The sequence below is a fragment of the Cetorhinus maximus genome, chromosome 22 (assembly GCF_964194155.1).
Source record: "Cetorhinus maximus chromosome 22, sCetMax3.hap1.1, whole genome shotgun sequence".
NCBI classification, from domain to species: domain Eukaryota; kingdom Metazoa; phylum Chordata; class Chondrichthyes; order Lamniformes; family Cetorhinidae; genus Cetorhinus; species Cetorhinus maximus.
Window position 1 is genome coordinate 28,313,761 of NC_135900.1, and position 27,200 is coordinate 28,340,960.

The 27,200-nt window shown below is 42.6% G+C and overlaps 1 protein-coding gene across 2 annotated transcripts; it reads left to right on the forward strand.

The window, feature by feature from the left end:
• The first annotated feature begins 2,842 nt into the window (after positions 1 to 2,842).
• On the forward strand, positions 2,843 to 19,307 carry slc35e3 (solute carrier family 35 member E3). 2 transcript variants are annotated; one of them, XM_078567991.1, is made up of 5 exons: positions 2,843 to 3,439; positions 10,748 to 10,858; positions 12,648 to 12,806; positions 17,121 to 17,203; positions 18,603 to 19,307. In XM_078567991.1, exons 1-5 carry the CDS (start codon positions 3,041 to 3,043, stop codon positions 18,787 to 18,789), a joined length of 939 nt encoding a protein of 312 aa, XP_078424117.1. In that variant the 5' UTR covers positions 2,843 to 3,040; the 3' UTR covers positions 18,790 to 19,307. The 2 variants fall into 2 exon arrangements, with proteins under 2 accessions (XP_078424117.1, XP_078424118.1); XM_078567992.1 differs by lacking the exon at positions 12,648 to 12,806 and having other exon boundaries at positions 2,866 to 3,439.
• The last annotated feature ends 7,893 nt before the right edge of the window (positions 19,308 to 27,200 follow it).

A 27,200-nucleotide genomic window follows, 5' to 3' on the forward strand; every position in this document is an offset into this window, starting at 1 on the left:
TCATGTGGTCCAGAGTCGATGTTGAGGGTTCCCAGGGCAACTCCCTCCTGACTGTATACCACTGTGCCATCACCTCTGCTGGGTCTGTCCTGCCGGTGGGACAGGACATAGCCAGCGATGGGGATGATGGTGTCTGGGACATAGACATGCTCACAGAATCATACCTTACAATGAAAGGCTTTTGCTTGACTCATCTTTGGGACAGCTCTCCCAATTTTGGCACAAGCCCCCAGAAAATAGGACAATTTTGCAGAGTTGACAGGGCTGGGTTTGCCTAGGCCAATGGCAGGTGATTCCTTTCTGTAGACTTTGTGGCAGTTTGATACAACTGAATAGCTTGCTAGGCTATTTCAGAGGGCATTTAAGAGTCAACCACATTGCTGTGGGTCTGGAGTCACATGTAGGCCAGACCAGGTATGGACGACAGATTTCCTTCCCTAAAGGAGATTAGTGACACAGTAAAATTGGCCATTGGGGATGCCTGCACTGGAGCAACTGAGAGTTCAGGTGAGGTCAGGAGGGGAAGCAAACATTGTTAGGCATTAGTTTGCAATTTTAATATGGAGCAAGGAGCAACACTCCCTATCCTTCTAGCTCAACATTAAGGTAGTAAAGAATGTTTTACTCTTTTGGTGGCATCAACTACTTCCACTTGTATAGCACCTTTAATGTAACAAACACCCTGAAGTGCTTAAGAGCTTTACCAATAAAAACATATTTTGACACTGAGCCATGGCACACCATGGCAGCTGGTGGAATTTAAATACAATTAATATATTGAAAGCTAGTCTCAGTAATGGTGACCATGAAACTATCATACGAATAAGGAGCAGGAGAAGGCCATGCAGCCCCTCAAGCCTGCTCCACTATTTAATAAGATTATGGCTGATTAATAGCCTAAAATCTGCATCCCACCTACTGCTGATAACCTATCTCCCCCTCCCTTACCAAGAATCTATCCACCTCTGCCTTAAAAATATTCAAAGACACTGTTTCCATCACCTTTTCAGGAAGAGAGTTCCAAAGACACGACTCTCTGAGAGAAAAAAAATTCCGCCTCATCTCTGTTTTAAATGGGCGACCCTTATTTTTAAACAGTGACCCCTAGTTCTAGATTCTCCCACAAGAGGAAACATCCTCTCCACATTCACCCTGTCAAGACCCCTCAGGATCTTGTATGTTTCAATCAAGTCACCTCTTACTCTTCTAAACTCCAGCAGATACAAGCCTAGTCTGTCTAACCTTTCCTCATAAGCCAACCCACCCATTCCAGGTATAAGTCGGGTGAACCTTCCCTGAACTGCTTCCAATGCATTTATATCCTTCCTTAAGTAAGGTGACCAATACTCTACACAGTGCTCCAAATGTAGTCTCACCTAGTGCCCTGTATAACTGAAGCATAACTTCCCTTCCTTTGTATTCAATTCCCCTCACAAAAAATGATAACATTAGCTTTCCTAATTACTTGCTGTACTTGCATACTAGCCTTTTGTGATTCATGCACTTGGACGCCCAGATCCCTCCGTACCTCGGAGCTCTGCAATCTCTCACCATTTAGATAATATGCTTCCCTTTTATTCTTCCTGCCAAAATGGACAATTTCACATTTTCCCACATTGAACTCCATCTGCCCGATTCTTGCCTGCTCACTTAACCTATCCATATGTTTGTAGCCTCCTTATGTTCTCTTCACAATTTACTTTCCTACTTATCTTTGTGTCGTCAGCAAATTTGGCAACCATCCCATCATCCAAGTCATTTATATAAATTGTAAACAGTTGAAGTCCCAGCACTGAACCCTGTGGCACACCCACTCATTATACCGTGCCAACCTGAAGACGACCCATTTATGCCTACTCTCTGTTTCCTGTTAGCCAGCCGATCTCCTATCCATGCCAATGTGTTACCCCCTACACCATGAGCTTTTATTTTCCACAATAACCTTTGATATGGCAACTTAAATGCCTTCTGGGAATCTAAGTACAGCACATCCACTGGTTTCCCCTTTATCCACAGCACAAGTTACTTCCTCAAAGAACTTCAATAAGTTGGTTAAACACAATTTCCCTTTCACAAAAACCACTTCCCTTTCACAAAGCAAATCGTCTATTGTAAAAATCCATCTAGTTCACTCATGTCATTTTGGGGAAGGAAATCTACCTTCCTAACCTGTTCTGCTCTAAATGTCACTCCAGAACACAGCAATGAGGTTGACTCTTAGCCGCCCTCTGAAAAAGCCACTGAGTTCATGGGCTATTGGGGATGGGCAACAAATATTAGTCACTATGCAGGGGGCGGGTGGAAGTTGGAGACTCTTAAACTACCATTGGAGGTGGGGGGAGGGAGTGTTTGTAGAAACTCTGGAAGTGGGGGCTCAGCCACTAATGGGGCGGAGGGAATTAGACTCTGCTGCTCTCCGAAAGGGGTGTGAAGACTCTTCCATTCTTGAGGACAGGGGGTAGAGCTCTGCCACGCTAGGGTGGAGGTTCTACCATTCTCGGGGCAAGGGACATGGAGACTCTCCCACTCTTGGTAGAGGGGGTGTGGAGACTATGCTACTACTGGGCAGGCAGGGGTGGATACTCTGCCAGTCGGTTGGCGAGGAAGGTCCTGGAGACTCTGCCACTCTTGGCATGGAGGGGGGTGGGGGGCGGGGTGAGGACTCTGTCACTCTTGGGGAGAGGGGAATGGAAACTCTGCCAATCTCGGAGGGGAGGCGGTGTGGGGACTCTGCCATTCTCGGGGAGGGGGCGACTGTACCACTCTCGGGGCGGGGACTATGCCACTCGGGGCGGGGGGTGGAGACTGTGCCACTCTCGGGGCGGGGGACTGTGCCACTCTCGAGGCGGGGGGGGGAAAGGGGGTGGGGGGGCTGCACCGTGGATATTGGCTGAAAATGGAGGGGACGGAGCGCGAAGCGGAGACTTTGATGTGAAGCCGCCCGCCCGCCAAAGAGGAAGGTCGGCAGCGGCTGTGGGTGTGGGATCAGCGCCGCCGGGAGCAGTATCGGGCCCGGGCGCGGACCCCGGACCCGGCAGCCATGGGCCTTTCGGAGACGCTCAGCCTGAACGGGCGGTTGTTGATCGGGCTCCTGGTGAATCTGTTCGCCTCCATCTGCATCGTCTTCGTCAACAAATGGATCTATGTCCAGTACGGCTTCCCCAACATGACCCTCACCTTGCTGCACTTTGTCATGACCGGCCTGGGGCTCTACATCTGCCAGAGGGTCAACATCTTCTCCCCTAAATCCCTCCATCCCACCAAGATCCTGCTGCTGGCTCTCAGCTTCTGTGGCTTCGTTGTTTTCACTAACCTGTCCCTCCAGAACAACAGCATTGGCACCTACCAGCTGGCCAAGGCCATGACCACCCCGGTCATTATCGTCATTCAAAGTGTTTACTACAAGAAGACTTTCTCTTCCAAGATCAAGCTGACATTGGTAAGAAGCAGGAAGATTGTGATAAGCACCTAAAATGGGACTGTCGCGGGCGGGGAGGGGGAGGATTGTATATTATTTCTTATCCTCTGCATATAAAATAACCTCCCTTGAAAACTGGGAGATCTTCCCCCCGACCCCCACCCCTTCCCCCCCCGACCCCCACCCCTTCCCCCCCCGACCCCCACCCCTTCCCCCCCCGACCCCCACCCCTTCCCCCCCCGACCCCCACCCCTTCCCCCCCCGACCTCCCCCTCCCCCCCCCGCCCCCCCAACCAACCTCCCCCGCCCCCCCAACCTCCCCCTCCCCCCCGGCCCCCCAACCTCACCCCCGCCCCCCCCCAACCTCCCCCCCGCCCCCCCCCAACCTCCCCCCCCGCCCCCCCCAACCTCCCGCCCCCCCCAACCTCCCCCCCCCGCCCCCCAACCTCCCCCCCCCCCCGCCCCCCAACCTCCCCCCCCCCCCGCCCCCCAACCTCCCCCCCCCCCCGCCCCCCAACCTCCCTCCCCCCCCAACCTCTCCCTTCCGCCCCCGCCTCCGCCTCCCCCACCTCCCCCAACCTCCCCCTCCTCTCCCCCAACCTCCCCCTCCCCCCCCTTCGACTTCCATAGAGTTTGATTCGAAACTGAGACTTGGTCATGAAGCTAAGGGACACCAGGCTCTGTGTTGTAAACATTAAACTACCTCCATAAATCTATACTCACTATAGCCCACAACTTAGCTAAGAAACAGAAAATGCTGGAAGGTCTGGCGGCATCTGTCCAGAAGGAGAACCTTTCTCCTCGCCACGGGACCTGCTGAGCGTTTCCAGTACTTTCTGCTTTATTTATTTCAAAATTTCCAGCATCCACAGCATTTTGCTTTTCTACAACTATAGAAATGGTAGAAATAAACCAGAACGATCCGAGAGCCATTACAGAGACGTGGCTGCAGGGTGACATGGATTGGGACCTGAATAGCGAAGGGTACGTGACATTTAGGAAGGGCAGGAAGCTAGGAAAAGGTGGTTAACTAATGATGGTGTTAGCACATGAGAGAGGGACGGCCTAAGTTCAGGAAACCAGGATGAAGAAACAGTTTGGGTGGAGATGAGAAATTATAAAGGCAAGAAGCCACTTGTGGGAGTGATGTAGAGGCCCCCTAACAGCAACCATACAATAGGATTAGGTATAAAGAAAGAAATAATGGGAACTTGTCAGAGAGGTATGGTGATAATCATGGGGGATTTTAATCTGCATACAGACTGGGAAAATCAGATGGTCAAAGGTAGCCTAGATGAGGAATTCACAGAATGTTTTCAGGATAGTTTCTTAGAACAGCACACTCTGGCACCAACCAGAGAGCAGGCGAAACTAGACCTGGTATTGTGCAATGAGATAGGATTAACTGCTGACCTCATAGGGAAGGTGCCCCTCGGTATCAGCGATTATAATATGGTTGAATTTTATACTCAGTTTAAGGGAGAGAAGAGCGGGTCCAAGACTAGTATTTGAAACTTAAATAATGACAGTTATGAGGGCATGAATACACAGCTAACTAAAGTGAACTGGCAAATTAGGTTAAGGGATAGGTCAATAGAGATGTAGTGGCAGATATTTAAGGGGATATTTCATAATACACAGAATAGATACATTCCAACAGAAAAGTAGAATTCCAAAGGGAGGATCCACCATCTGTGGTTAACTAAAAAAATTAAAGATAGTATCAAACTTAAAGGAAAAACATAAAGTTGCACAAAGATGGGTGGCAGGTCAGAAGATAGGACAGAATATAAAAAACAGCAAAGAATGACCAAAAGATTGATAAGGAAGGAAAAAAATTAGAGTATGGGAGAAAGCTAGCTAGAAATATAAAGACAGATAGTAAGAGTTTTTACAGATATTTAAAAAAGAGTTAACGAAGTAAATGTTAGTCCTATAGAAAGTGGGTCTAGGGAATTAAAGGAAAATAAGGAGATGGCAGATGAATTGACATTGGTCTTCACTAAAGAGGATACAAGTAACATCCCATAAATAGCTATAAATCAGAAAATGGAAGGGAGGGGGGAACTCAGGGAAGTGGTACTGAGAAAATTGTTGGAGTTGTGGGCTGACAAGTCCCCAGGTGCTGCTGGACTTCTTCCTAGGGTCTTAGAAGAAGTGGCTAGTGAGATAGTTGGTGCATTGATTTTAATTTTCCAAAATCCCCTAGATTCGGGGAAGGTTCCATTGGATTGGAAAATAGCGAATGTAACTCCTCTATTGAAAAAAGGAGGGAGACAAAGTAGGAAACTACAGGGCAGTTAGTCTAACATCTGTCATAGGGAAAATGTTAGAAGCTATTATTAAAAACATTATAGCAGGTCACTTGGAAGAATTCAGGGTAATTGGGTAGAGTTAACATTGTTTTGTGAAAGGGAAATTGTATTTAACTAATTTATTGGAGTACTTTGAAGAAGTAACATCTGCTGTGGATAATGGATGTACTGTACTTGGATTTTCAGAAGGCATTCGATAAGGTTCCACTTCAAAGATTGTTGTGGAAAATAAAAGCTCATGGTGTAGGGGGTAACACATTGGCATGAATAGAAGATTGACTAGCTAACAGGAAGCAGAGAGCTGGCATAAATGGGTCTTTTTCTAGTTGGCAAGATGTAATAAGTGATGTGCCACAGGGATCAGTGCTGGGACCTCAACTCTATACAATTTATATAAATAGCTTGAAGGGTCAAAGATATGGTTGCCAAATTTGCTGATGATGCAAAGTTAGGTAGGCTAGTAAGATGTGAAGAGGACAGAGGCTACAAAGGGATATAGATAGGTTAAGTGAGTGGGCAAAGGCCTGCCAAATGGAGTATAATGTGGGCAAATGTGAAATTGTCCTTTCTGGCAGGAAGAATAAAAAAGAAGCTTATTGTCCAAATGGTGAGAGAAGGAGAGCTCTGCAATGCAAAGGGATCTGGGTGTCCTAGTGCATGAATTGCAAAAGGTCAGAATGCAGGTACAGCAAGTAATTAGGAAAACTAATAGAATGTTATCATTTATTGTGAGGGGAATTGAATACAAGAGCAGGGAGGTAATGCTTCAGTTGTACAAGGCATTGGTGAGACGACATCTGGAGTACTGTTGTGTACAGTATTGGTCTCCTTAGTTAAGGAAGGATGTAAATGCATTGGAAGCAGTTCAGAGAAGGTTTGCTAAACCAATACCGGGAATAGGTTGGCTGGCAAACAGCTAAGGCTGGTTGTCTTATGAGGAACGATTGAACATGCTGGAATTTAGAAGAGTAAGAGGTGACTTAATTGAAACATATAAGATTCTGAGGGGTTTTGACAGGGTCCATCTGGAGGTGACATTTCCTCTTGTGGGAGAATCTAGTTTTAGGGGCCACTGTTTAAAAGTAAGGGATGAGAAGAAATTTTTTCTCTCAGAGGGTTGAGTGTTTTTGGAACTCTCTTCCTCAAAGGGCGGTGGAAGCAGAGTCTTTGAATATTTTTAAGGCAGAGCTAGATAGGTTCTTGATAAACAAGGGGGTGAAAGGCTATTGGGGTAGGTGGGAATGTGGAGTTGAGGTTACTGTCAGATCAGCCATGATCTTATTGAATAGCGGAGCAGGCTCGAGGGGCCGAGTGGCCTACTCCTGCTCCTAATTCCTTAGTAACTAATTTTTAAATTTTAAAAATTAATTAATTGACACGATGTGGACATCGCTGGCTAGGCCAGCATTTATTGTCCATCCCTAACTGCCCTTGAGAAGGGCAATTTATTTAATTCAGAATAATGCTGGCCAAGTCAATTGTTTTTCAACTTCAATCTAGCATACTTCTGTAAAGATTTGTCCTGAATTAATACAGCAAGAAACAATCTGTTACATTTCTGTTCATTATTTAAGGCTGTTTTCCTGGAGTTAGTGAAATTCTGATGGATAGGTGGGGAATTTGTTTAAGTTCTCTGCCAATGCTGTTGTTTTTACAGTTCATTAGCATTTGAACATGGTACAAATTAATTTAATTCTTTTAAGATCACTTTCCTCATTGACATCACCTTGTCTTTAACAAAACACTTGGTAACTCCCCTATAATATTAGGTGCATATGTTGTCAGTTTCACTCCCCCTCCCCCCGCCCACCAACAATACCACATTCTCCCCCTCCCCCCCGGTACCCCATTTGACAGGCAGGGTCCTAAAACAGACACCCAAGTCCAGATCATCTACTATGAGACCACAATACACGATGTTTGTATTACTGAGAAATCAAGGTGCAGGGTAATGTTGAGATTAAAAAGAGCAGTTGAATTTAATAGCAAAGTAATAATTGGGTAGCGTCGAGCTGCTTGATTCTCTTCCCGTGCCTGATAGCGCATGAGGCAGACAAAACACGTGCTTACGCTTGTTTCCATAGCTAGTTTTTCCTGGAACAGGTCGCTAGTGTGTTGCCAGGCGGTATAGCTTGGGGGGTGCCACTCCACATCAAGTGTGGCTGACCAGGAGACTCTCCCACCCACCATAGGCATATTGGAAAGATTTACAGGTTGATAATCAATGAACCCAGAGCTTCTGGCTTTGCATCCACTGTACCGCAAGATCTCCATAAAGTCAAGCAGATTGTGTATTAGGTGCATCGGAAGTTGAAACCCACTCAGCACAGACACTCAATAACATAGCAGTATGCTTACTTTTAGATTGCACCTGGAAAATTTTCAGCTGATCAGAGAGAGCCAGTTTGGATTTTGAGGGTAGATCATTTCTGACAAACTTGATTAAATTTGTTTGAAGAGGTGACCTAAGTAGTGGACAAGGGACTGTCTATATGAATATTCAGGAGGTATTTGATAAAGTCCCTCATAAGAGATTGTTAGTTAAAGTTGAAACCCAAGAAATTAATAAATATGTTGTTGTTGAATTGATGGTGAATTATTGACCTGATTAGGAAATTGGCTGAGTGGCAAAGGTAGAGAGCAGGGATAATGGGCATTACGCTAACTGGCAGGATGTGACTAATGGTGTCCCACAAGGAACTGTTGTTGGAGCCTCAACTGTTCATTGTATTTATGGATGATGGGATAGAAAGCCACATATATAAATCTGTAGATGACACAAAAATGGATGGCATTGTAAGCAACATAGATCAAAGCATAAAATTACAAAGAGATATCAATAGATTAAATAATGGGTGAAACCGTGGCAAATGGATTTCTATTTAGGCAAATATGAGGTCATCCACTTTGGACCTGTAAAGGATAGAACAGGGCACTTGTAAATGGTGAAATGCTAGAAACAGTGAAGGTCCAAAGAGACTTAAGGGTCCAAGTACATTAAAATGTCATGAACAGGCACAGAAAATAATTTTAAAAAGGCTATTGGAATTCTGGTCTTTAGATGACTAGAATACAAGGGGCTAGAAGTTATGCTTCAATGATACAAAGCCCTAGTCAGACCACATCTGGAAAACTGTGAGCAGTTTTGGCCATCACACCTTCGGAAAGATATATTGACTTTGGAGGGAGTGCAGCATTGGTTTACCAGGATGACAGTTAGATTCCAAAGATTAAATTACGAGGAGAATTTGCACAAACAAGGGTTGTGTATCCTTGGAATTTGGAAGGTTAAGGATGATTTGATCAAAATATAAGATATTAAGGCAACAGATAGGATAGACAGAGAGAAACTATTCCAGCTGGCTGGGGGGGTGGGGGGCGCATAGCCTAAACTTATAGAGCCTAACCTTTCCGATGTTGAATTAGGGAACACTTCTACCTACAAATAGTGTTGGAAGTTCGGAACATTCTTCCACAAACTGCAATTGCTACTAGGGCAGTTGTTAATTTTAATTCTAAACTTGGTTAATTTTTGTTATCTAACTGCTTTAGGGGATATGTGGCAAAGGCATTTGGAATTAGGTCACAGGTCAGCCATGATCTCATTGAATGGAACAGTCTTGAGGGGCTAAATAGCCTCCTCCTGTTCCCATGTTTCTAGATCAACTGCCAATATTCCATTTTCTCTGCATATTTATAGAAATCTGTTTTAATAGATTTAAGCAGCTGTCTTTTCCTTGATGATTAATGTGTGGAGTTCACAAAATGGAACCCAATATGCAACTTCTCCCTACTGATTTCTGTCAATCCTCAAAAATCTTAGTAAAATTAAAATAAAAGTAACAACAACAGCATAACACACTATGTTCACACAGTCGTGTTAATCTTATTTTCCTCTCTGAAAAGTTGCATGCTATCAGAAATCTGAAAACTTGTGTGTTAGCATTAGCTTAGAATTTGGTTAGGGTTGATGTATTGTTTAAATTAGTTCATTCAAGGTATCCTGATTAGATGAGTTTGAAAGATACTGTTAATTAATCAAGTTGAATTTGATAAAAGGGGTACTGTAGTAAAACACTTGCAACTTATGCATTCCAGTATCAAAGACCAAGTATTAGTGGTTACAATAAATGTAAACTGTTTAAAAATCAGCCAGCAGGCTAGCAGGATCTAATTTATAAGTACAATAGTAAACTCTGTGTTGCTGTTGGCAGTGGCAAAGCTTAGCTTAATGTATACATTCAATGTTGACGCATTCTTGCGTAATGATTGGAGTACTTCTGCCTAGAACCTTTTTGTAACTAAAATCTGATCAAGTTTTATAGGTAAGATATTTTTGTATTTAATATGTACATATAACTTAATGATTTGCAGAGATTTTTAGAGTCATTACAGAAATAAATCAAGGAATGATGATTATAGGGTTTTGCATTATAAGCTAAAGCCAAAGGAAATAAGTCAGGCAACCGAACCCTTTTAGGCCAAAATCTTGAATGAGCCAACTGTGCTGTGCAGCTTCTGCCTTTTCCCACATGTTTTCATGCACTAAGACATGTTTATAGTTGAATTTTTATGACGGAGACTTTAACATGAGGGTGAAGCACAGTGAATGAATGACTAGTACAGTATTTTGCAGGCAGGGTTTTTGAAAGATTGCTGCAAGTTTGAATTGACACATTTACACAGCTTCCCTTTTTATTATGGATGTTGCAACTGTAACCAAGTGAATATACTTGAGGTTTTATTTGAATTTTAGATGTATCCTCATTATGTGACAATTCTTGAAATCTGTACTTTGCAATATATTTCTTACAGCTAATTCATTGGTAAATTATTTAAATATTCTTTTAAAAATATCTAGAACAACAATTTTGCTTCTTTCCTTCCAATTGGAAATTTCAGTGTTAGGCATTTAGTTTATTGAGTTTTGCTCTTCTCTGCTGGAAAATGTAGTGCTTTGTACCAACTGTAAATGTTAAACTTGATCTAATCATCTCCCATTTATTTCTTACAGATCCCTATAACATTGGGTGTAGTTCTGAACTCTTACTTTGATGTGAAGTTTAATTTTCTAGGAATACTTTTTGCAACACTTGGTGTTTTGGTTACCTCTGTATATCAAGTGGTTAGTAATTTTGATTTTTTTTTTCTTGTATACTTTTAGAAGTATTTTAATATTAAAATGCTTCTTATGGATTATCTAAACTTCCAGGCTGTCAATAGTATGACTTTTGGAGATAACAGCAGGATCATCAAAAACATTTTAAGAATTTAGTCAAAGATAATAAGATATTATTCCAATTGTTTCTCTGAATACTTTTGTAAAACCTTATTTTGGAATTTGGAATTTACTTTGAGGGTTAATATATCTAAGTACTTTGAATAAGTGATTTATTTATTTCTTTTAAATTGGTATATTCTCCTGAGTAGTCTTTTGGGTTTGGTTGTTTTCATAATTCCTCAATAGTTTTTCATTGGTGATTTTCTAGGTGCTTATTAAGCTTTTGTTCATGCAGTTTCTTATCCTTTTCTTTACTGATTGGCTCCAAGTAAAATGGCAATGAATCAGTAAAGTGAGTTATCTGCAAATTAATGTTACATGCATTTAAACTGTGTGTATTGTCCTTGAGGCTTTTTGTACGCACTTATATTGCTCACAAAAACAAAGAAAATCTTGGCCCTCCCTGCACTCAGGTGTTAAATTGTGGAAAGCTTCCCTTCTTGCACAAGGGTATTATTTTCTCTGACTTAAATGCACTACTTAATGTGCTGCCACACATAACAGAAATATCCTCCGTTTAGCATCTGATTTGTGTTGAGTTAGCTAAAGCTGCCAATGGCAGGATTCCTGCTACTGATTGCTATCCAAAGTGAAACTAGCTTTCCTGAAAGCCTGTTTAAGGATTTCTACTATAAATATTACATGTTGAAACTGGGATTGTAAAATATTTATAACTGTTACTGTTTTGAAAATTAATATTTTGTTTCTGGCCTTGTATTACAAAGTGCTAACATGTCTTTCTTTTGACCATTCCTGTTTTTTCATATTGCTGTAGATTTTCTTTAGTATCTCCCTATGTCACTAAAACTTCTCCCATCGCATGTTAAATGTGTAAGATGCCACATTAAAATTTGTCTGCTGTAGGAAACAAATTCAAGCACGGTTTCCCTGATCAGGCACTCCCTGTCAGGGGTGGCAATGCAGATTCTGATTTTCCCTGTTAATTTCAATGGAAGAAAATTCAATATATATGAGCCAGCAAATTCTCACCCAGCACTCACTTGCCATGTGGCCTCCTGATATAAAATGCTGCAGCCAGGAATTCGTTAAGTGCCATGATTTTTAATATGACCAGGGTAAGCAACTTGGCAATGATGATTTACTGAAACATCAATCGACAGAGATTCCACAAAAAGCAATCATGTCAAAGGCTGTAATTTCAACCACTCGTGATGTTGAGTTTATTTTTCAGAGCTGTTCCAGTCACTATTTTGATTAGAATCATATGAATATATAGCTGAACAAATAACTCAACAGAGCCAGTAATATTGAATAATTTCCCCTACGATCATTAAACTTAGCTATACAGTTACTGTTCTGGTGTTACTGTTTCTCTTTTATCAATGGCTTGGGGTGGAGGTAAGGGGATTGACATGTTCTCTTTGCTTGGCACTTTGCTTCGTTCTGTTTCTTGATCCTTTATTTCCAATGGGTGCCTATCATACATGCATGACCTGGAGCTCTGTTTTGCTGTGCAATTTTTGACAACCCTGTCCACTTCTTTCCTTCCTCTGCGCTCTATTATGCACGTTTGATCTTCTAGCACTAAATAATAATCACATTAATTTTAAACTGTTAAATTGCTGCTTGACCATTTGTGTAATGTGGTGTTTCTTATTGGTTTCATTTACAGTGGGTAGGAGCTAAACAACATGAATTGCAGGTGAATTCTATGCAACTCTTATACTACCAGGCCCCAATGTCATCTGCCATTCTCATGCTCACGGTTCCATTTTTTGAACCAGTGACTGGAGAGGGAGGAATCTTTGGAAACTGGTCTGGTACAGCATTGGTAAGATTTCCAGAATATTTGGCATCATTATTCATGCAATTTTAAAAATTTGGGATAATGGATTGCCATTCCACCCTTCCCATTGCCATCCCTCTCATGCCATCCCTATCCTACCCTGCCACCTGCATCCCTCCCATCAATCCCAATCCATTTCTCAAGGGAACGATCACTCCTGCCAGAGTAACTCTGGGCTCCCCACCTTTGCTGCCACCAACCGTTGGCAGCTGTGCGTGCATCACGTGCTCCAGTCCTCCACGCACCCTGCAGGTGCCAGGCACTGCCCACCAAATAAATCTACCAACCTTAATAAAGTGACCAATCAAAACAGGCCTGACAGACAAGAACTGTATTATAGTATAGATGTAGAACATATAAAACGATCCAAAACTCAAGTGATAGCTCTAATTTTTGTAATATTGGCCTAGATTTTGTGGTCGGTGGCAAAGCCCTGGTACTCTTAGCTGCCCACAAAGATCTAACTATTTTTGTGGCGTGGATTTCCCCTTTCCCAACGTTAGTTTGAACCCGTGCATCCAACAAGTGCTGTCATCAAGCAGGGTAAGTAGCCAATCATGTTGAAGCATTCTCAAAGGCAGTAAAGCAGCGAGTAAAATACACTGATTATCCTTCACCTTTAAATACATTTAAAAGTGAAATAATTAATTGGAACATAAACACGGGATTGCAGTAGAAGCTAAAATATAAAATAACTGATTTTGAAAATATGTTGATTTCCTTTTTGACCACTATGCAGAAATTTGACATTCCACAAATATAAAATTATTTTGTCGGGGCCAGTTTTCCAGGATTAGTTATGAACTTATTGTGGTATTAAACACCCAACACACTTCTTTTCAATAAGGCTTAAAGTTTTTCAAGGGATTTTGCAGCAAGACTAATAATATAAAAGGGAAGTTCTTGTTGGTTCAGTGATTTCTATTTGATTGCAGCGGCTTCAACAGCACACCCTATGGAGAAGCAGCGAATCACTGACAGCAACTTGCAGATTTGTTATTTTTAACTATGCATGTGTGGACTCCAGAAGTTGCTGTCAGTTTCAGAGGAGTAATGATGGCGGATGTAACAGCTTTGCCATCATTACTTACGCAAAATCTGAGCCAATATAAGTAGAACAAGAACCATGTGCAGAACTTTTTTTTGATTAACTTTTGTACACTCGTTAAAGTAAGAAATCTTGGTGCATGGGCCAGCAGTTATTTTGGGTACTTACTGGGGGATCACTCATGCCTGTATTAACTGTATCACAGACACAAGAGTAGTGAAGCTCCATGTTCTCCATCTTAACCCTGTACCTTAAATCTTGATTTCAATCTGCTGCGTCAAGGTGACATTTTAAACTTCTCATACTATCCTTTCTTGTGAACTCTGAATGAAACAGCCACTTTAGTTATAAGTTGTGTGTTATTTGCGCACATTTTCCAAATCCTGGACTGAGCATTTCATAAAAGACACCAGCAGAGGTAGATTTTTTTAATACTAACCAAAGTGGAAAACTAGTTTAGGCTCGAGGTGAAATTATATTTTAATTCATTAATAGAATCTGGTTGCCTCTGGCAAAGCCAGTAGCTGTTTCCCAGCCCTAATTACCCTTAAGGTGGTGGTGAGCTGCCATGTTGAATAGCTGCAGGCTGTGTGGTGAAGGTACTCCCACAGTGCTGTCCAGGGTTTTGACCCGGCAACCACGAAGGGATGTGATACAGGGAGTCCTCACTTGAAAGTTGTAGTTGCATTTATGAAAATAAGGACTTTAAGTGAAGTGGCTTTAGTTCCCATAGGAATCAGTTAAAGCCAGAGTTGGGTTCTTTCGGACAGTTCTTTTTTTCCAGGCAACAATGTACAAGTTGAAATACTGTACTGTACATGTGCAGCACTGTGCATTCCTAGCTGAAATAACTTGTAAAATAAAATAAATCATTAAAAGAAACATAATACATGATTTTTTTTCCAAATTACGCTTGCCTCAGTAATTTTAGATTGACCAGGCTCCATCTAGTGGCAGAAGCTGGTTGGTGGAGCAACCTGCTGGAATCCTGGGACTAGCTGAACCGACCAATCTCTGTCACTAGATGGAGCCCAGGAGCTTCAGTTCAGAAACAGAGCCAGCAGCAAAGCCAGGAGTGGAGCAGCTGAAAACAGTTCCTAGTAAGAAGAGGGCGGGGGCAAGGCTGGGCAGGGGAGGTAGGCCGGAGAGCAACATCGGTTTTGTTGGGGGCAGGTGTGGTGGGGTTAGGAGGTCAGCCAGAGAGCACCGTCATGCGGGGAGGCCAGAGAGTAACACTGGGAGACAAGGGCGGCAGTAGGGTTGGGGGGGTGGTGGTAGAGGGACTGAGGGTGAGTGTGGAGGCACTGCGGCAAAAGGTTTTGTGCTCAGGCAGACCACAGAAGAGGAAGCCTGTGGCAACCGACATAAAGGGAAACTGGCAACGCTAAATGGGAATACTGATGCTACATTATTAACAACGTTAAAGTGAAACAATGTTAAGTGAGTCAGTGTTAAGTTAGGACACTGTATAGTTTCATGTCAGAGTGTTGTGGACCTTGTTGGCAGAGGTGGGCGGGGGAGAGAGGTGGTGCGGGGACAGGAGGAGGGAGGGAGAGGCGTTGCGGGGACAGGGGGAGGGAGGGAGAGGCGCTGTGGGGACAGGGGGAGGGAGGGAGAGGCACTGTGGGGGACAGGGGGAGGGAGGGAGAGGCGTTGTGGGGATAGGGGGAGGGAGGGAGAGGCACTGCGGGGACAGGGGGAGGGAGGGAGAGGGACTGCGGGGACAGGAGGAGGGATGGAGGGAGCGGCGCTGTGGGGACAGGGGGAGGGAGGGAAAGGGACTGCAGGGACAGGAGGAGGGAGGGAGAGGCACTGCGGGGACGGGGAGGGAGGGAGAGGCACTGCGGGGACAGGGGGAGGGAGGGAGAGGCACTGCGGGGACAGGGGGAGGGAGGGAAAGGGACTGCAGGGACAGGAGGAGGGAGGGAGAGGCACTGCGGGGACAGGGGGAGGGAGAGGCACTGTGGGGACAAGGGAGGGAGGGAGACGGCCTGCGGAGCTCGGGGGAGGGAGGGAGAGGCACTGTGGAGCTCGGGGGAGGGAGGGAGAGGCGCTGTGCGGCCCAGCAGTGCTGGGGAGTGTGGGGGTGTTGAGGCAGTGTGGCCCGGTTATGGGGGCGGGGGGGGAGGGTGAAGAGACTCACTACCAGGGGTGATTGTGTGAGGGGGGGAGTGGGTTCCCACGGACTGGGCCTGTGTGTGTCTGGCTCACTCCCAGTCTCAGGATTCACATTCACTGTTATCCCCGCACACCCACTCCTGTCAGTGGGGGAGGACAAGTGAATAAATACCCAGAGACTGGGAGTGAGCCGGACACGCACACATTCACTCTCTTACACTCTAATGGCCATTTTTATTCATTATTTTTAAATGATCAATTTATTGCCTTGACATTGCTTTATTTTTGCTGAAGTTGTTTGTTTTCTTCGTACTTAAAACCTTCTTTTTGAAATTCATATATCTTACCCGAATCTGAGGAAAAAAATGGAAATCTGGCCCCCCATGCAAAAAAGTTGTACAAGCCTGGTCTAGATGGTAGTGGGTTTAACATGTGCAGTCAAAGAAACCTTGGCTAATTGTTGTAGTGCCGTGTGCAGATGGTACACAATGGAGCCACAATGCCAAACAAGCAAGCTGCTTTGTCTGAGATAGTGCTGGGCTTCTTGAGTGTTGCTGGAGGTGTGCTCATCCAGGAAAGTGCAGATTATTCCTTCACACTCCTAACTTGTGCCATGTAGATGGATGCAAGGCTTTGGGGAGTCAGGAGGTGAGTTACTCACCACAGAATACTAGCCTCTGACCTGCCTTTGTAGCCACAGTATCTCTTGAATTATATCTTTACATTTTGGAGTAAGTCCCTGTGACCTGCTAATCACTCCCAATGTCACTTATAAAATCAGAAATAATAAGAGGGTTGTAATACTGCAGAGTACTAATTGCCCAGTAGAATTCGCCTAGTCAATTTTAGTTCCAGCCATTACAATGAAGTGCCATACCATCTATTTTTAAGTAGAAAATAGGATGTGTTCCAATGTAGCGGGGAATTGAATTGTTTACCTTCTGTTGTCAACTTTGTATAATTTTAAACTTTAGACACAATTAGTTTAATAAAACAGAATATGTTGGACTAAATAAAAGTTACATTTCAGAAACAGTGAGGATTGTTAATAATAAATCAATGCGTTATTTTCCTCTTTTCTACTTTGTGCATAAAGTGTATTAAAATTACAATGTGAGTTTTATCTTTTATAGATGATGGTATTGTTTTCTGGAATAATTGCCTTTCTGGTGAATTTGTCCATTTACTGGATCATTGGAAATACCTCACCTGTTACGTATCCTTCTGCACTCAGTATTGCTGTCAAGTCATGATAATTTATTATGTTGCTAAGATTGTGAATTTTGAGATTTTTCTTTTTCACCTATGGATTATTCCAATTTTGTTAAAATTTGGGTTGCTTTTGAGTGTGGGGAAATTCACCTAGGCCTAAGTACGCATTCATTTTCTTTCTCTCAAACATCTCCCTAAAACAAATTATCTGCCACTCAGCGAAGTTAGATGATCTGTCTTTAAGGTTTCTTGCCAGATGTTTTATATTTAGTTGGGTACTTTCCTCCCAGCAGGAATTTGTCTAGCTTCCAGTTGGCATTTCCCTTGATGGTGTGGCAGATGTTAGAGTTCATTTGCGTAAGGAATCATTCATGGATCTGCATTTTAAAATTACACTGGCACAGTATGCTATGTTCCAGTACACCATACTGCTTATGCTTGCTGTATTTATGAACATTTTCACAACAATGCTGTCTTGTAAACATAGATGAATCGTTTAATGGTATATTTAAGCAGAAGCCTCATTATCTACTTTCTTGTCGAGGAGATTAATAGCACTCGCGTGAACTACATAGTTAAGTAGGTAATTTTATGGAAAAGTAAAAGGTTCTAAATGTGAATAAATAAAAGCAGTTCACATTGGAAAAAGAGCCATGAAACATTTATTTGATGAAAGGATGCCCATTGCCAAAGATGGAAGAAGAGTTTGGATGTTATTATTCGCCATTCACTGAAATTTTTAATGGATGTGAACCTGTTAGCTTGTTAAATACTAGAACATGTTTTCAAAGACATTTAAGTTGAAGTAAGTTTTAAGTTAAACCATTGGTGAAGCTACATTTGAAATTTAGTGTGTATAATTTTGAAACAATGTTGGGAGAGGGAACGGGTGAGAATACGAACCCGATTCTGGGATGTTAGACTCTAACTTAAAACAATTGCTCACAGAAATGAACGCTTTCCTTACTTAGCAAAGCAAAATTTGAGGGTAACATGATTCCAGTCTTTAAAACAAGGAGAAACATGGATGATGTGCATGTGTACAGGCTGTTGAAGCTCGGTGCAGACTACATGATATGGGTAAAAGTTGCCTTAGTTAGGAATATGAATTTGAGGAAGTTCTCTCACTTTCTCCCTAAGTGCTGAGTAAAATCTTGGTTAGTATTTGAAGGGCAGATTATGTGTAGACTGAAATTTTCAATTGTGGTTTGAATAATGAAGGTGTAACTTTGTGCATAATATGACCCAAACATCCAATATTCCTTCATGTGATTGAATAGCTTGGTGAAATCTGTAATGCAGCTAAATCTCTCATGATTTGAATTATTGTGTTTCTTTCCAAGCAGGACAAAATGCAACCTTTTCCAGACCATTGTTTGGTTCCTTGACAAATTAAATTCCAGATACAACATGTTTGGACATTTCAAGTTCTGCATTACCCTACTGGGAGGGTATATCTTGTTTAAAGATCCCCTTTCACTTAATCAAGGTCTGGGGATTCTGTGTACTTTATGTGGCATTTTGTTTTACACCCATTTCAAACTTGGCGAACAAGAAGAAGGAAAGAACAAGCTGGCACAAAGGCCTTAAACCTCTTCTAGCTGAGCTCTGTATATGATTTTTAAGTGCTGCTAGTGAGCACCAATTCCTAGGTACTTGATAAGTATGGCATCGCTAAAGTTGAAGCGATTATAATTCAGTACTTCACTTTTACTGCCAAAAACATTTGCTGTTCATAGATTGAAATTTATGTATCTGACCAAGTTTCATGTGCCATATTTTGCTAATTTTTGTTATTAAAAATGTTGCTTTTAAGGATATTCCTTGCAATTAGCACATTGTCATGTCAACTTACGCTTTAAATTTGAAAGCATGTTGTAATGGTCACTAATGTCGTTGTGGGACTTATCCTGTATTTATAAAATTGCTGAAAGGTGTTCTGGATCTTGGGAAAAAAAAATCAATGGTACAAATAATATTGGGAAAGTTTGTTTAATCATGTATTTTCAGGAAGTGAACATTTGTAATTTTAAGTGTGTTTTGCCTGTCCAATATATTACACTGGACAATTTATTGTGAGGGTAAATGAATAAACTTATTTTTCCACTCTTTGTTGTTCCATGTTTAGGTAATGTGGACAGGGAAAGGAATATAAAAGTGAACCAAGTGCCATTTTCTGCTGTAATATTTTGGCAATTTCCATGGGAAATTTTCCATGAGCCACCTTTGGCATGGTGATTGGTAAACCTAGGCCAAGGTTTCTTGCAAGTTACATCTCAGAGAGGAGTCTTAAAATATGTTTTTTGCAAAGTAGGGAAAAAAGTGATTTTTGTCCATCTTGAAATAGGAACCCAACCAATAAATACAAATAATCATCATAGAAATTATAATTCAGAATATTTGTGACTTTTCTAGTGACTAATATTGTGCTCTTTTATATGCATTGATCTAACATAGCATATTGTCGTGAATGGTGGTGGATAATTTTTAAAAAAATACTGGGGAAGAAAGGAGGCTCCATGAACATCCCCCAACTCAATGATGGGTGGAGCCCAGCACGAGTGCAAAAGACAAGGCTGAAGTGCTTGCAACCACCTTCAGCCAGAAGTGCCAAGTGGATGATCCATTTCTGTCACCACTTCACATTCCGTGATCACAGGAACCAGTTATCAGCCAATTTCATTCACTCCACATGATATCAAGAAATGACTGAGTGCAGTGAATCTCGCTGAGGCTATGGGCCACATCAACACCCTGACTGCAGTGCTCCATAACTAACCACACCTAGTTGAATTTCAGAAGTGAGATGAGAATGGTTGCCCGTGACATGGCAGCATCTGACTGAGCGTTATGTCAAGGAGCCATTGTCAAATTGAAGTCAATGGGAATCGGTGGGGAAACTTCCACTGGTTGGTTCAGACCCAGTGCAGTTAACTGAGCTCTAGGAAATTGCTGCAGGAGTTCCTCAGGGTTGTGTTCTATGCCCAACCATCTTCAGCTGCTTCATCAATGATGATTCCTCCATGATAAGGTCAGAAGTGGAGATGTTCACTGATGATCACACAGCATTCAGCTTAGATAATGAAGCAGTCAATGTCCGTATGCAGCAAGACCTGGACAAATTCAGGCTTGGGTTGATAAGTGGCAAGTAACATTCGCACCACAGAACTGTCAGGCAATGACTATCTCCAACAAGAGAGAATCTAACTCACCCCTCTTTTGATATTTCATGGCTTTTACCATTGAAAAGCCCACCATCAACATCCTGGGGGTCACCATTGACCAGAAACTTAACTGGACCAACTACACAAATACTGTGGCTACAAAAACAGTTCAGATTCTGGGTATTCTGAGGTAACTGACTCGCCTCCTGACTCCTGAAAGCCTTTCCAGGACCTACGAGGCAGTCAGGAGTGTGCTGGAATACTCTCCACTTACCCAGATGAGTGCAGCTTCAATAACACTCGAACCTTGATACCATTCAAGACAAAGGAGCCCACTGCTTGGCACCCTAAAAAATTCATTCCTTCCATCACTCACTGCTTGGCTGCAGTGTGTATCATCTACAAGATGCACTGCAGCAACTCGCCAAGGCTTCTTTGACAGCACTTTCCAAACCTGCAACTTCCACTACCTAGAAGGACCAAGGCGTCAGGCACATGATAGTGCCATCACCTGCAAGTTCCCCTCCAAGTCACACACCATCCTGACTTGAAAATATATCACAGTTCCTTCGTCGTTGCTGGGTCAAAATGCTGGTGCTCTGGAGTACCTACACCACATGCACTGCAGCAGTTCAAGGCTGTAGCTCATCACCCCCTTCTCAAGAATAATTATGGTTGAACAATAAATGTTGGCCTTGTCAGCAACCCTGTATCCCATGAGTGAGGTTTTTTAAAAAAAGGAGCAGAGGCAATTAAACATGCATGGAGCCTGTTGAAATGAATGTCCAAGTATGCAATTATTTATTTATAATTATTTGCAAAAAAATATTTTTGACCAGCCCACTATAATTTTAGTTACACAATCTGCTTAGCAAATAATCTAGAAAGGAATAAAATAAAATATCAGATACTTTTTTGACCCCTTCAAAGAGAAAAGACGCCCTATAATGGACACACAAAATGCTGAAAATACTCAGCAGGTTTGGAGGGTGAAATGGTTAATGGACAGAATTTTCCCAGCTCCTTAGTTCAAGCAGTGAAAACACACTGATAACTGAACTGGAAAGCTGTGAGGTATCGTTGTTGGCTTTCCCTTGGTTTGAGGATGATATCTGCTCAGGGTTGAGAGTTTCTGCCATGGATGGTCTTGTGACTGAATAGGCTGATTCACGAACCATAGATCTTTGGGCACATGGAACAGGATGTCCCATGGGGTAGTGGAATCTGGAGTGCAGGGTTTGCTCCCTTTCCTTGTCTGTCACCACTCTGCCTTGTCATTAAGACATTATGACTCAAAACGTGATGCAGCTTGATGAACAGTTTTCGTAATTTGGAACAATTGGTAGCAAGCCCCTCCCAGTCATTAATGTAATTGCTGCTGTGCTTCCAGGAGAGCTTCAGAATATCTTTGAAGCGTTTTCTTTGCCCTCCCCTGGAATGTTGGCCATTTGAGAGTTGAGAAAACAAGGCCTAATGGGAAAGATGCTTTTTGGCCATCCAGACACAGTGTCGAGTCCATTGAAGTTAATTTTGCAGGCATTTTACCTGAATGCTTGTGGAGTGGCTTCAAGGACACTAGCGTTTGCTCCAGAGGAGGTGGCAAAGGCATTGTTGATGGAATTTCTCTAGCGCTCTGTGTCACTGATGCACAGTCCAGGTGTCACTGTAGCACAAGAATGTGGTGATGACAACTGCTCTGTGCATGAAGACTTTTGTTGACTTGTGGAAGTCTTTGTTGTCAGTCACCACCGTAGTTTGTAAAAGGCTGAGCTGGCGCAGCTGATCCAGAACAAAAACAGAAATACCTGGAAAAACTCAGCGGGTCTGGCAGCATCGGCGGAGAAGAGCAAAGTTGACGTTTCGAGTCCTCATGACCCTTCAACAGAACTAAGTAGAAATAGGAAAGGGGTGAAATATAAGCTGGTTTAAGTGGGGGGGGGGGGGGGTTGTTGGGACAAGCAAGCAGTGATAGGAGGAGATAACCAAAAGATGTCACAGACAAAAGAACAAAGAGGTGTTGAAGGTGGTGATATTATCTAAAAGAATGTGCTAATTAAGAGTGGAGAGCAGGACAAGCAAGGTAGCCCTAGTGGGGGTGGGGTGAAATAAACCATGGGTGGAATACATTTAAAAATAATGGAAATAGGTGGAAAAAGAAAAATCTATTTAAATTATTGGTAAAAAAAAGGTAGGGGGAAGAAACGAAAAGGGGGTGGGGATGGAGGAGGGAGTTCAAGATCTAAAGTTGTTGAACTCAATATTCAGTCCGGAAGGCTGTAAAGTGCCTAGTCGGAAGATGAGGTGCTGTTCCTCCAGTTTGCGTTGAGCTTCACTGAAACAATGCAGCAAGCCAAGGACAGACATGTGGGCAAGAGAGCAGGGTGGAGTGTTAAAATGGCAAGCGACCGGGAGGTCTGGGTCATGCTTGCGGACAGACTGAAGGTGTTCTGCAAAGCGGTCACCCAGTCTGCATTTGGTCTCTCCAATGTAGAGGAAACCGCATTGGGAGCAACAAATGTAGTAGACTAAGTTGGGGGAAATGCAAGTGAAATGCTGCTTCATTTGAAAGGAGTGTTTGGGCCCTTGGACGGTGAGGAGGGAGGAAGTGAAGGGGTAGGTGTTGCATATTTTGCGTTTGCATGGGGAGGTGCCGTAGGTGGGGGTTGAGGAGTAGGGGGTGATGGGGGAGTGGACCAGGGTGTCACGGAGGGAACGATCCCTACGGAATGCCGCCAGGGGGTGTGAAGGGAAGATGTGTTTGGTGGTGGCATCATGCTGGAGTTGGCGGAAATGGTGGAGGATGATCCTTTGAATGCGGAGGCTGGTGGGGTGATAAGTGAGGACAAGGGGGACCCTATCATGTTTCTGGGAGGGAGGAGAAGGCATGAGGGCGGATGCACGGGAGATGGGCCGGACATGGTTGAGGGCCCTGTCAAGTACCGTGGGTGGAAAACCTCAGTTAAGGAAGAAGGAGGACATGTCAGAGGAACTGTTTTTGAAGGTAGCATCATCAGAACAGATGCGACGGAGGCGAAGGAACTGAGAGAATGGGATGGAGTCCTATTATTATAGCAGCTGATCCAGTGTTGGATCTCCTTGTCAATGATGGCCATTTGAGAGAGGTGGCTGCTAAGGTGTAGGAAGTGTTCAACATATTCCAGGGTCTCTCCTTCAACACATACGGAAGGTGGAATATTTGGCTGACCAGGTGTGGGTTGATATGAGTTTTCTTTTGGTAAAATTTAAGGACAGGCCAAGTTCCTTGCCTGCAGAATTGAAGAGATCAAGAGTGGTTTGCAAATCTGGTCCAGAGTGTGCAACAACACTGTAGTCTGTGATCACGTATGTCAATGGTGGTTAGTTTAGTTTTGGCACAGAGGTGACTGAGGTTAGAGTTTTCCATCAATGTGGTATTTAATAGACATCAGAGGGCAATTGATCTTTGAGATGAATAACCACTGGCAGGTAGATTGCACAGTCTCGCTGTCCAAATTTTGAAGACACCTATTTCAGATCTCTCACTCAAGACAGTTGCAGCCATATCATCATTAGGCAATTGCAGGATTATGATGAAGCTTCTTGGACATCCAAATCTTTGTAGCTGTTCCGATCTCCATAGAGACCGATTTAAGTTTTTTGAAAAAGGATTGAACCTCCTATCATTCACTACTCCACCACAGGCTGTGCTGTGGACCTTCCTTCTGCACCCCTGCCCACCCACACCACCAAAAACAGAGCTGTCAATCAGCGAAATCAATTCACCTGACAAGAGCTTTCCCTTTCACACCTTCATGGTGCTGTTAGAAACCCCAATAAAAGTTAAACCTTGTTCAGTAAGATTGCCTGTTTGGCAATCTGAGTAGTTGATTCATAAGAACATAAGTATGAGAAATAGGAGGAGTAGACCATACAGGCCTTAAGCTTACTATGCCATTCATGTATGAACGTGGCTGACCCTCTCTCTGCCTCAACTCCACTTTCCCAACCACTCCCCACATCACTTGATTCCCTGAGAGACCAAAAATGTGTCTATTTCAGCCTTAAATATATTCAATGATAGAGCATCCACAACCCTCTGGGCTAGAGAATTTCAAAGATTCACAACCCTTTGAGTGAAGAAGTTTCTCCTCATCTGACCCTTAAAAAGTAACTTTTATATTTGTGGAATGTTGTTAAATGTCTCCAATATTATTTAATTACTAGATTTCTAAAAGTCATTTTTTAAAGTTTGTTTGTGATATTTCCGCTTTTACCTTAGCCCCAAGTGTGTGTCCCAATCTTCATTTTGCTCTCTGTAAAATTCTTAAGAAGTGATTTGATTTTGGTGCTTTTCATTTCCTGGTTTGCTGACTGTGAGGATTCTTTAATATGATTGACTGTTTGAATAGGTTAATGACATCACTGCAGCATGAGGCTGGGAATCTCCATCAAGCTTTCTTTGAGGTCACTGGTTAGTGCCCTTGTTTCACCGCTGGCCACAAAATCTGGGCTGACGTTTCTAATATTTTGAGATGAGTCGAATAAAATTGTGTGTATTTTAACAATGATGTACTGATTTATCACCAGTGAATCAATCCGCCTCTTGTTTACTTATTCTTGTTGCAAAGATTGTTGGTTCCTTCGGCAAATCACCTTCATCTTATAAACCATCTGTCCAAGAAAATAAAATTTTTCGAAAGGAATTTAGTGATAATTTTAATTTTCATTTCATGTATTAGCAGTTCAGCTTGTCCTACCGTGGCATTTGGGCAGAAGTAAAATTTGTAAACTTAATCTTTGTACAAGGTACATAAAGATATTCTGTTTTGTTCAGGAACAAGTTTGCCCAATTCTGTCCGAGAAGTAATTCCTCTGAAGTTTGCCAAGGATTCAAAGGGTCTTGTCTGATGTGTTTGATTAGCACCATTCGCGACTCCTCAGATACTGATGCAGTCCATGTACAAATGCAGCAAGACCTGGACAACATCCAGGCTTGGGCTGACAAGAGGCATGTAACATTCGTGCCACACAAGTGTCAGGCAATGACCATCTCCAACAAGAGAGAATCCAACCATTGCCTCTCGATGTTCAATGGCATTACCATCACTGAATCCTGAACTATCAACATCCTGGATGTTACCATTGACCAGAAACTGAACTGGACTAGCCAAATAAATACTGTGGCTATAACAGCTGGTCAGAGGCTAGGAATCCTGCAACAAATATCTCACCTCCTGACTCCCCAAAGCCTGTCTACCAACTACAAGGCACAAGTGTGATGGAATACTCTCCACTTGCCTGGATGAGTGCAGCTCCCACAAAATTCAAAAAGCTTGACACCATCCAGGACAAAGCAGCTTGCTTGATTGGCACCACATCCACAAACATTCACTCCCTCCACCACCGACGCACATTGGCAGCAGTGTGCACCATCTACAAGATGCACTGCAGGAATTCACCAAGGCTCCTTTAACAGCACCTTCCAAACCCAGGACCACTACCATCTAGAAGAATAAGGGCAGCAGATAGATGGGTACACAACCACCTGGAAGATCCCCTCCAAGTCACTCACCATTATGACTTGGAAATATATCGCTGTTCCTTCACTGTCACTGGGTCAAAATCCTGGAACTCCCTTCCTAACAGCACTGTGGGTGTACCTACACCACATGGACTGCAGCGGTTCAAGAAGGCAGCTCACCACCACCTTCTCAAGGGCAGTTAGGGATGGGCAATAAATGCTGGCAAAACCCACATCCCATGAACGAATTTAAAAAATGACAAGTTGTTTCCAGACTTGTAGTGCTCAATTGGACTGTTCATAATCTCTCTCAACTATTTGTTTCTGAAAATAAGTATTTATGAATAAACCTGTTTAATAGTAGCTTGTTATGTTTGATGCCGTTCACATTTATATTATCTATTTCCTGAAGTGGCATGAGGGGTACTATCCAGTAACGAGGTTACCGTTAAAAAGATTGTTTGTCCTGCATTATATCATTTCCCACAATACTAATGCTTTAGATTTAATTTCAGAACATTGGAAGTGTGTTTGATTGTACTGTTACAAGACCTTATAGTGATTTTGGAGCTAATTTCTCACTTTCAAAAATTATGAAGATATTGGAAACCAGATTTGAGGAGTTTAGTCATCTGGAGGGAAGCACAATTTTTGCTACAGATGTTCAATCTAGAAGGTCTATTTACTGCATTACTCCATAATGTCCATACATGTACAACAAAGTATTTATAACCTTATCACTTTGAATAAATATTGTATGGCAGTCCTTTGATCACAACATGACTATATTAAGTAGTGTTAACCTCTGTTTAACAACAAAATGATCATGTAAGTAAATCCGTCCACCATCTGCTGGGTGTATTTTAGCTCCACAAATGATGGGATTAACTTTGAAAAGCTGCTTAAGATGATTGGAGGGTGCCTTTGATGAAGCACACAGGCAAAGTAATCTACAGTAACTATCAACATGTTAGAGGGAATTTTTTTACTACTAAATCTTCAGAGATTATTGATCCACAGGGTGATTAATTATATAAACATAAGCGCATTGCACAGTCAGCTTTTTCAGATTCACCTACTATTTTGAAGTCTACAGTTTGTGTTGTATTGTCTATTCATGCAACTAACTTGACACTAACTGCAACCCATAAAAACGTAAAGTCTGAAACCTGAAGAAGTTTCAAGTTTCAAAACTGTCTGTTCAGCCCAACCAGTCTGTGTTGTTTCTCCTCCACGCGTGAAGCAGTTCAACACCTAAATAGCTTATTTATTCCCCAACATGATATCTTAAAATATATTTTAAGTATCACATTTGGCATATAATTCCTGTAGTGTTT

Bases quoted from the DNA above. Each gene is read 5' to 3' on its own strand.
- slc35e3 (XM_078567991.1), top strand. From the start codon at position 3,041: ATGGGCCTTTCGGAGACGCTCAGCCTGAACGGGCGGTTGTTGATCGGG. The intron at 3,440-10,747 runs GTAAGAAGCAGG...TATTTCTTACAG, and splicing joins CCAAGATCAAGCTGACATTG to ATCCCTATAACATTGGGTGT. The intron at 17,204-18,602 runs GTATCCTTCTGC...ATTAAATTCCAG, and splicing joins GGAAATACCTCACCTGTTAC to ATACAACATGTTTGGACATT.